The sequence below is a fragment of the Garra rufa genome, chromosome 2 (assembly GCF_049309525.1).
Source record: "Garra rufa chromosome 2, GarRuf1.0, whole genome shotgun sequence".
Lineage (NCBI taxonomy): Eukaryota > Metazoa > Chordata > Actinopteri > Cypriniformes > Cyprinidae > Garra > Garra rufa.
In genome coordinates this window covers 18,579,181-18,590,124 of record NC_133362.1, presented here as the reverse complement: position 1 = coordinate 18,590,124, position 10,944 = coordinate 18,579,181, and the positions used below count along the sequence as shown (strand labels likewise).

The 10,944-nt window shown below is 38.3% G+C and overlaps 1 protein-coding gene across 1 annotated transcript; it reads left to right on the top strand.

The window, feature by feature from the left end:
- The first annotated feature begins 1,651 nt into the window (after positions 1-1,651).
- Positions 1,652-8,993, top strand: arg2 (arginase 2). The gene is made up of 8 exons (XM_073833821.1): positions 1,652-2,063; positions 2,149-2,221; positions 5,475-5,649; positions 6,027-6,186; positions 6,337-6,431; positions 7,002-7,106; positions 7,544-7,680; positions 7,771-8,993. Exons 1-8 carry the CDS (start codon positions 1,953-1,955, stop codon positions 7,956-7,958), a joined length of 1,044 nt encoding a protein of 347 aa, XP_073689922.1. The 5' UTR covers positions 1,652-1,952; the 3' UTR covers positions 7,959-8,993.
- Positions 8,994-10,944: the final 1,951 nt, after the last annotated feature.

Sequence of the window (10,944 nt, the reverse complement as noted above, 5' to 3'; positions counted from 1 at the left end):
CATTCCACCCAACGAGTAAAGCATCCCGGAAATGGTTTGATATACAGCACACAACATCACATCAATGCTACAGCGCCACCAAACGTCCAGCTGACTTTTCTTTTTGCAGAAATAGCAATCCTGTTGAAAAGAAAAACAGCTAAAACAAAGCTTAAACTAGTCATCTAGCCTGGTCTTATTTAGCAGGCTGCTTTTAGAGAAGTTTTGTATACTTCCTTAGCTGGTGAGGCTGGGAGACCAATAAAGGCACAATAATATCGGCCAAATAATGCATTACCAAGGCAGTCTGACATAAACACAAATTCAACATGACATTAAATGCAAAATGTGGCCGTGTAACAGCGAAATACACTACCAGTCAAAATTTTTAAAATGTTTTTTTAAAGAAGTCTCTTCTGCTCACCAAGTCTGCATTTATTTGATACAAAATACAGAACAAAAACAGTACATTTTAAATTTTTACTACTTAAAATAACTGTTTACTATTGAATATATTAAGTTATTTATTCCTGTGATTTCAAAGGTTTTGCTGCTCAAAAAGATACATTATTATTATTATTATATTGAAAACAGCTGAGTAGACTTTTTCAGGTGTATTTGATTAATAGAAAGAAGAACAGCATTTACCTGAAACAGAAATCTTTTGTGACATTATAAATGTCTTTATCATCACTTTTGGTCAATTTTATAATCTGACTCCAAGCTTTAATGGTAGTATAATGTTACTAAAGCTTTTTATTTCAAATAAATGTTGATCTTTCAATCTTTCTATTCATCAAAGAATAAAAAAAAAATACTCAACTGTAACAATAATGAAATGTTTACTGAACAGCAAGTCAGCATATTAGAATGATTTTATTATTTTAAATAGTAAATATATTTCACATTATTACTGCGTTTGCTGTATTTTAGATCAAATAAATACAGGCGGAAGAGAATCTTAAAAAAAAAAAAAAAACATTAAAAAAAAAAACACCAGATGGAGCCAAAGTGCAGAGAATATGGATTCAATTCACTGATCTCTCGCTCTCTCTCTCTCTCGCTCTTTCTCTCGCTCTCTCTCTCTCTCTCTCTCTCTCTCTCTCTCTCTCTCTCTCTCTCTCTCTATATATATATATATATATATATATATATATTCTGTATTACAGATCAGTTATTAGCTGAACAAGTAAACTGACCAACCAACACATTTGGAAATTCAATATAATATATGAATATGTAGTTATATATAATGAGTAACCTCTGTGTATTTGCTCGTGGTGGATATAAACACTGATATTAGGCCAAAGGACTATTTATGTTGTCAACAACTTGCCACTCCTCATCATACTGGTATTCCAGACATTTCTATAGAACATAAATATTCAGACATACAGCCATGCTATGGACACTGGATCTGTTTTCCAAAAAGTAAGATGGGAATTTGTTGACGAGACATTAGGTAAGCCAAAAAACACATGCAGTCAGGTCGACAGTGCAGAGATGGAAATTTCCAACACCACAAAAAAGGCACCACATCTCATTCGCCGAAAGCCACGCTCATCGAAACAAACCCACGCTGGCGGAGCTTCTGATTGGCTGGGAGGAAGGTGTGTCATCGGGTGTGACGCAAGTCGCCCGCTCTATGAATAGAAAAACGTGGTTCAAGCCGCACTGAGCGGATGCATAGAGAAACTGTGTAGCAAACAATTGGATGCTGGAGGATTGTTAGATTTTTGGGGGCGGTCTTGAGATTTCATCCAAAGCGTGTAGCTAGATCTTCACCTTCCGCTATTTACCGACTCATGAATATGAATTAACTGGAAGACTTAAAGAAACACGTCGTGGCAGTTTCAAATTCAACAGCTTGAGCCAGAAGAGTAAAAAGCCGCATCGGGCGACAGACTATTCGTTTGAGACAGCCTTCCGTTGCGTTTTTCTATTTTATTTCAGAACTCAGCAGTTGAGTCAGCATGGCCTTGAGAGGACCACTTTCTAGATTATTGAGATCCACGTTGAGTTCCTGCCAACAGAACCGGTCGCATTCTGTTGCCATTTTGGGAGCTCCGTTTTCCAAAGGACAGGTAAGAAATATACATTTATTTAATTACAACTCGCATAAATGTATAACACAGTGATGTGACGGTATTTTTTATATTTTTCACTCAGAAAAGGAGAGGGGTAGAACATGGACCCAAAGCCATCCGGGATGCGGGCTTGGTGGAGAGACTTTCAAATTTGGGTAAGTACATCATTAGTATTATTTATCTAGTATTATCTTGAATACTCAAATATGAAAATCCTGTCATCATTGGTTTAAGTTTACATCTAAAGGATGGGTACTGTTTTTTTAAGTGACTATGTACTTTATTGCATCATTTTCCTGTTAATGATGACTGAGATTGTCATTCTGTCTATCATACTTAAGCAAAGAAGGCATGCCGATTTAAAACGCCATGAATGTGAATTTTCGTTTTTGGGGTGAAATGTTTCTTTAAATAAATTCGTGGCGGGCTGACTGCTGACAATCTGAAAAGGGGGCGCTGGATTAGCTGTTACATCATCCAACGGTCCAACCTGAATAAATTCACAATGCCACTTCACAATCTGTTTTATATAGCAATAATAGTTTGGCTGTAGTATTTTATAACTGGAATACCTTAAATCAAAGAGTTTCGGCCAGTAAATAAGTTTTAGATGCTGTCTGGCCGCAGTGAGAGAGAAAGGAAGGAGTAGATTTACAGTATGTAGGCTAACTGTTACGTGAGTCACTGCAGTTCCTCCACACAATCAGAGATGCACATAACAATAGAGTATTGTCATTCACAAAATACTTTAGAGATGACGCAGTAGGGAACTTGCAAGTAATTAATAAACTCAACTATTTAAAGCAACGGTAAATTCAAGAACGTTATACGGGTGTGTTCAAACCGTTCCTCTGCAATGCTTTTTTAGGTAAAACCGCGGCTTAACTTTTAAATAACGTGTATCTTGACTGGAACTTAAGTTTTTAGTCATTTCCCTGCCCCGCGTCCCGTGGATGACCCTTTAACAAAAGCGATTCATCACAGAGGTTCGACAATGAGAAGTGAAACAAAAACTTCTAGAATTCCTCAGAAAAAGGAGGAGCGGAGGCGAGAGAGGGGTCTTTATTACTGGTCTTAATGGTCTTTATTAATGTTTGTGCTTTTATATAGGGTTGTAGTGAGGATCAGGTTTCACTGAGCTGAGGCTGCAGACTCGTGTAAAATGATCTGTACCTGAATGCAGGTTTCAGGAGGAGCGTAATTCAGGCAGATGTTATTTTAGGTCGCTCCGGCTAGTCAGAAAAGAACCTGATGAGGTCATGGGATATCTGTCGTGGATTAACCGCTGCCAGTAAATGTGAAAGCAGTTCCCGCCAGGACTTCGTTACAAAAGCTCTGGGACGGGTGGCTTCAAATTACTGGAGAACGTTCGTGGTTTTTAATTACAAGTTTCCATAATTAATTATTCCTTATGAGCTAAATAAACAATGACTGCGTCGTGCATTATTTTTTCTGTCTGGAAAGAATGAGGTGGATAGGGAAAATTTCCACTGTCTACAGTAGTCACGACAGCAACGCCAGTGAATTGTCACTATTCTCGACACATCAATTTGGGCCATTCTACAGAATTGGTGTAAACTGCTGTCCCACAACCAAAGAACACATTTAAAAAGCATTTAAGTATTCTAGATGTTACCACGATCCATTTCTCAGTAAACATACATAAAATCATAATTAAATCAGCATACAAAGATAATTTCAACTTTGTTCTGACTTTGAACCAATTCTGTAGAATGGCCCAAATACCAAAGCAAAAACTAATATTAAACAAAATACAGGCAACACAAAACAGTGCTACATTGCTTTGTTTCAGTTATGAATTTTTATTTTTATTATTTCAAAAATTACTGTTATAGTTTCCCATGAATATTACCAAGGATTTTCACAGAATTTTGAAAGCTGTTCGTGCCATAGACTAGAATAAGCACCTGAGCGCCCACGTTACCCGCTAGGCGCGAGCGCGCAAGGAATCCACGTGTGGCGCGTGCGCTCGCCATTGCTGGTACTGTAGAGAGAGTGATATAATTACGTCTTTTTAATTTTAGTTTTGACTTGCTACCAGAGTATTACTTTTGACATACCTTACTATTCATATTACGAATATTAACAACAATAATAAATAAAACCACAGCAAAGAAGGCGTAATTCCTCTTCAAAGTCAAATGCTTCACAGTCATTACATTCCAGAGTTACTAGTCAGAATGTGCAAGTCACCTAGTCAGTCTCGCCTGCAGACAGTCAGCTGTTAATCGCATAAACATCGTGCCGACCGCAGGGTCGCTTTACGTAACTCCATGTTCTCCATGTAATGCGATAGTTCCCGCTATCTTCAGCCTGGGATTTTTTCCGTCGGCGGTTGTGAACAAATGACTTATGACACAGCATCGAAGACCCCGTTTCACCTCAACTGTGGAGGATTTTCCCTTATTATCGCTAAAAATGGGGCGCTGTGTATATATTTTTTTGTCTAATTAGCTCTTTTACAGACTGATGTCTCTTGCAGATTTTTTTCTTTTCTTTTCTTCGGACACTTCATGAGTTTAATATCAGAATTGCCGAAAATTTCCGCTATATTGTATAAAATTATTTGTACAACCTGATGCAATGAAGATTTGTTGCATCACTTTAGCAGAGGCTTGGCATCACGTGTTTGGAGTTGTGAAAATAACCATAGCACCTTATATGGCAAGCATTCTTGACTAAACTATATCAGAGCTTACCCTATCCAATGCAATATATATAGATGTCTTGCTCTCTTTACCAACTGTTGGTTGTAAATGTCTTGTATACAGCAAGGTGTTAGGATAATTACACAAAAGATGGCTGTAATTTAACACGCTCCCTTTAAAAATCCAAAAATTTGGATGAGCAAGAACTGCAAAGGTTGAACCTAACGTCTTCAAACGCAGTGAAGTCAATACAAGTTTCAGCCTTCCCTCCATCTTAGCCAATGAAGACCATCCCACATGCTTCTATCATGGCCAACTCCTTAAGTCCTTCATAGTTTGCTTACTTTCAATCAAAAATCATCTCATACTTTTTTAAACTTTAACTGGGCCACCATGTTCATGTCTATTCCTGTTAAGAGGCCACTTGATGGTATGCAAGTCCATCATTGGTCATTTAAAATCTGATGAGTAATTTAACACTCACTCTGCAACTGGTCTGGTTCTGTCATCCTGGGCCCCATCAGCTGTTTAGACCTTCATGAGTGTCCACCTATGGGAGGCTCTACCTACATTTCAATATGACACTACATGGCTTGGTCAGATTCAAGTTGGGATTGAGTAACAGAAGCTGTCAACCAAGTAAACTTGGATAGAAGCATGTGCTTGGTCAGAGTAGATTGAAATGTGAAGAAAACCTTGACATGTCATTAGTTTATTAATATGCCCTGTCTTGTTGTAGACTACGCTGTGCACGATTTTGGAGACCTGACCTTCAAGCATCTGGAAAAAGATGAGCACTTTATGCACGTGCCATTCCCGCGCACAGTTGGACGTGCCAATCAGCTGCTGTCGGGAGCTGTGAGCGGTGCGGTGGGAGCGGGACACACCTGCATCATGCTGGGAGGAGACCATAGGTACACAGAATTTTAAAGCCTTGTAAAATCTTGGGCTAAAAATACATATTTTTATGTACAAAGCTTTAGTTATGAGTCATTGCAAATAGAAAATAATAGTGTTTATAATTAGTTACCTATTCTGTTCATTCAAGGAACAAATAAATGTTGTGGCGCTCTGGCCAAACAGATCCGTTTTATAACTTTACTTCTACAAGGTCAAGGTTTATCTCTTCAACTCAAGAAGCTGTTTGCATTTCCAGATAGCGTAATCCAAAATTATCCAATCATGACTAGTCTGACGAATAAACCAGTTTAATCTCAGACTGTGTTGAATTTGTTCTATTAAAATCCTGAATCATCAAACATTAACATTTGCAATGCTTTTATCCCTGCAGCTTAGCGATTGGTTCGGTAGAAGGTCACGCTCAGCAGTGCCCTGACCTGTGTCTGATATGGGTGGATGCTCACGCAGATATCAACACTCCCCTGACTTCACCGTCTGGAAACCTCCATGGCCAGTCTGTAGCGTTCTTGCTTAAGGACCTGCAGAACAAGGTGATTAGCATTCATGTGCACAATTACGTCAACAGTTCAAAGAAATGTTGATATCATGCGACCTCTGACACGACTTCCTTTATCTCAAAAGAGAAAAAACATGTCTCTGAAAACATCTAAAGCCATTATCTTCTGCCTTCTTACCTGCAGATGCCAGAAGTTCCTGGGTTTTCCTGGCTAAAGCCTTTCCTGTCTGCTAGAGATCTGGTCTACATCGGCCTCAGAGATGTGGATCCAGGCGAGCAGTAAGTACCCTATGTTCTGTCATCCAGGATTTGGCACCTGTTGCATGTTTTCTAAAGCCTAGGCTACTAAATCACCAATTGTGACAATTTGTAGCCTATTTATATAACTGACATTACCTGTAAGCACCAACAGGGAACAAATTAAAATGTTTATGATGAATCCAACACAAGACTGTGACTAAATCAGACACAATTCAATGGTGAATCCACTATAATATATAAAGTATGTGTGTACCTTATATATCCACCCTTTTCTTTAACACTGAAGTAAGCCTATGGATAAGACTACCAGTTCATTTGCCGCTATTGGGAAAAAAGGAGAAGAATAGCACTGTGCGGTAAACAGTAAAACTGTTTGCACTACAAACCAGTGTGTTCATTATTAAGATAAAACATTAAAATAACATGGTAAGACACACCAATTTGCAATATCAAGTTGCAAGACAAGCTGTTTTGTACAGCCAAAAATAGCTGGACACAATGAGACCCGAAGCCTGGTGGATGAAGGCAAAGAGAAAGCTGCGTTGTTACTTTGAACTAACCAATTTGCTTTTTCTTGCGCTTTCTCAGTATAATCCTGAAGACCCTGGGAATCCAATACTTCTCCATGCGGGATATTGACAGAATGGGAATTCAGAGGGTAATGGAGGTCACTTTGGATCACCTCTTGGCAAGGTATAGTGAAATTGCGAAAAGCACTTGTTTAACTAGTAGTTGTGCTTCTGTAAACAACCAGAGACAAATTGCTCACAAGTGGCCTCATTTAACCTGACTTGCATGTTCAAAGGGTTATATAATGACTCACCTTAATGTCGTTCCAAACCTGTAAAACCTTCGTTCATCTTCGGAACACAAATTAAGATACTTTAGATGAAACTGAGTGCTTCTCTAACCCTCCATAAACGGCAAGTGCCTTGAACATGGTAGGATCCTTGCTGTCTATGGAGGGTTAGAGATCTTAATTTGTGTTTCGAAGACGAACGAAGGTCCTGCGGGTTTGGAACGACATGAGGGTGAGTAATTAATGACAGAATTTTCATTTTTGGGTGAAATGTCAATTTAACGTCACCTTAAAATACAATGTAGCACACTTTGTTTTGTTTTTATATCAGGAAACAAAGGCCAATCCACCTGAGCTTTGACATTGACGCGTTTGATCCGTCCCTGGCTCCCGCCACAGGAACCCCCGTTAATGGAGGATTGACTTATAGGGAGGGCATCTACATAACAGAGGAGATCCATAACACAGGTACATATCTACCATGCACATAACCATGTCTTTGAAATCAAATAAATCCTACAATTCTGATGCTAATATATTTCATTTCGGTCTACATAGGTTTACTGTCTGTGATGGACGTGGTTGAAGTGAACCCCACACTAGGAGCAACACCTGAGGCCGTGGAGACCACAACTAGCCTAGCCGTCGACGTTGTTGCATCTGCTCTCGGTCAGACGCGCGAAGGTGCGCACATCGCCTTCCCGAAGATTCCCGAACCACAAGAAGACACCGAGCTGCGGCTTTAGACCACCAGATATTCATCGAGGACTTTGACGAACCAACCACTTTGCATTCCAAAGTTTAAAAGAACAACACTGAAGGGTTTGCAGAGACTGTAGTCTTGGTAAAAAAAAAAAATTGCTGATGTAAGCACATGGGTGAGATTTATTTTATTAAGCTTACCACTAATTTTGCTTCGGTTAATAAAGAGCTAAGATCAGGATTCTCTATAGACTAATTCCAACCGCACAAATTCCAACGAACACGTTTGTTTGGTTTTGTTGAATCAGCGTTACCTCCTTGTAAGCATCTGTTGCCGTTTGGTCGGAGTTTGTTTTTACCTGACATGTTGTTGGTGTTTGTTGGGGCAGTGTGAATTGGCCTTATGTTTGAAGACTAATCTAGCAGAAACAAATATTTTTAACATTTGACAGCTGGGATTAGTAGGTAGCCCTGATCATGCTCTGGGACTTGCTACAGGAAAAGTCATCTAAATGCAAATATACGTAACTTATTTTTGCAGGCTGAGGTGACTCCTTACTGTGCTGGACTGATAGATTTTTCCTTTAATTTGAAACATGTTTGCACTTTTGGACCAGAACTGGTTTTTATTGTATTTTTATGTTTGTTTGTTTTTGTATAGTGGGACTGCTTTTATTGGCTGATCTAATCCTATATGTCTGGTCAGATTAGAACTGAGTGATCTTTTTATTTTTAAATAGGGCATCTGAAGTAAGTTATTTTAGTAATTTTCATATCTATTTAAATAAACCTTTGAAAAATCATGTTTGATTGCATTTTGTACACCCTTTCAGATCTGAATTTACCACCAGTACCAGTATCTTCTTAGGCAGGGGTGTCAAACTTCAACACTAATGAAACACACCTGATCAAGTCCTTCAGGCTTATTTGAAAACTACATGGTTTGTGTGTTGGGGCAGGGTTGGAATTAAACTCTGCAGGGCTGTTTGACATCCCTGTTCTTAAAGAAGGGTAGTTTGATTTGTTGCATTTTTCTGTTTCAGTAAAAATGTTTTATTGCAATAAATGCACATCCTGGAGATAGACTGTGACTTGTCTTTGATTCATTAGACAAACGCCTGATGACCAGTTGATAACCACATCAAATTAAAATATTCAAGAATAATCTTAAACTTATTTTATCATACAGAACTTATTTGTTTATGTTTGTCAAGCAGATAACACTCCTCACACTTTTAAAGGGATACTTCACCCAAAAATGAAAACTGAAATGGAATAAAAATGAAAATGCATTAATTACTCACACTCATCATGATCCAAACCCATTAGACCTGCATTCATCTTTGGAACACAAATTAAAATATTTTTGATGAAATCCAAGAGCTTTCTGACCCTGCATAGACAGTAATGCATTTACCATGTTCAAGGCCCAGAAAGGTAGTAAAGACACCATTAAAATAGTCCATATGAACATCTATCAGTGGTTCAACCTTAAATTTACGGAGCTATGAGAATACTTTTTGTGCCCAAAGACTGAACATAAACTTGCATAACTTTGCTGATTATTCCTCCTGAAAATGATCACTCATTGTTATGTTTTGGGCTGTACTAATCAGCCGGACTGGGAAAAACATTTAGAGTACTATAGACTGCCAAAATTTATAACAAATCAAGGAGAAGTGTGCAAAAAACTGTCTGAGAAACAAAATGTGTTTGTGGTTGGCCAAACTCAACCAGGATTTCCAGAGCAAGAATCTTGACAACATTCATATTGGTTCTTATTATTTCCAGTCAGTTAGGTGAAATATTAGGCTAATATCTTAATTAATACTGCTTCTTTGCCTTTTAACTTTTGTTTGTCAAAATATTGCACCCTTTCCTGCTTACTAAGTCCTTCTCGTTATGATTTAGCAGCTTCAACATGTTTTTTCTGTGGTTTAGACAGCATAAATTAGCAGAACAATCCTGCTGTTGTTTACATCCAAGTATCACGGATATGGCCACATGTCCGGGTAACTGAACAAATGGTGACGTATATGCAAATACTTTATAAGACAATGTGGAAACTTACAGTTAGACAGACACACATTTTAATTTGATTAATAAGCAAAATGTTATTACTGTTTCTGATGATTAATTACTCAAATGCTTACTTTAGTAAACAGTACGAGCATGATTTAACTTATAACTCAGTCAACACCTGATTCACCTGTTACTTATCAAAAGGTCAGCACATGTCTGCAGAACGTGATGGGGATTATAAACAACGTATAAGAGGTGAATGACCTTCTCACATAAACACAACTGCGTATAACTGCCCTCCACTCATCCTTCTGATGTTTTGCCCTAACACGACTAGAAATACCATCAGTCAGCTGGCAAAAAGTCAGTATGTCAAGGTGACCTGATAGCCCTGGACACTGGTATTTCCACTATAGCAGGTGTTCGTGTCACTTTATTCTCAGTCATGTTTACAGTAATGTCTACCCCCGTATCTGACAGGCTAAACACACCCCTTTTTCATCCAACCAGGGCTTGTGAAGCAAGTGACGTGCATGTTTATAGCTGTCACTCTCTTGTCCTGGAGTACACTCAGCTCTGTTCTGACTGATTGGAGGAAAAGCTAAAAGGAAAACACACCCTTTTTTTTTAGAATGAAACCCAAGACCCATTACCTTTAATGCCACGTTAACACTTGTCTCAAAAAAAGTCTAATACAAAATGTACTTCTATTGAGATCATTTTGTTAAAAGTTCAAAGTTCAGTATTAGTTATAGGGACAGTTCACTCAGAAACAAAAAAATCCTTCCATTCCCAACCAGTGATGTTTTGGACCCCATTTCACTGTATGGAACTACATAAGAGTGAGTAAATTATGACAGAATTATCATTTTTGAGTGATCCATCACTTTAAAATGATTGAGGTGTGTAAAAATGTAGACAGGTTGCATATATATTATTTGTCACTTCTTTCACCGGTTCCTTCTGTTTACTCGTCAATCCATACATCCACTACATATGGCACCTTGT

Coding starts and splice junctions, on each gene's coding strand:
- arg2 (XM_073833821.1), top strand. CDS start 1,953: ATGGCCTTGAGAGGACCACTTTCTAGATTATTGAGATCCACGTTGAGT. Junction 6,187..6,336: donor TTAAGGACCTGCAGAACAAG/GTGATTAGCATT, acceptor TCTTACCTGCAG/ATGCCAGAAGTTCCTGGGTT. Junction 7,681..7,770: donor AGAGGAGATCCATAACACAG/GTACATATCTAC, acceptor CGGTCTACATAG/GTTTACTGTCTGTGATGGAC.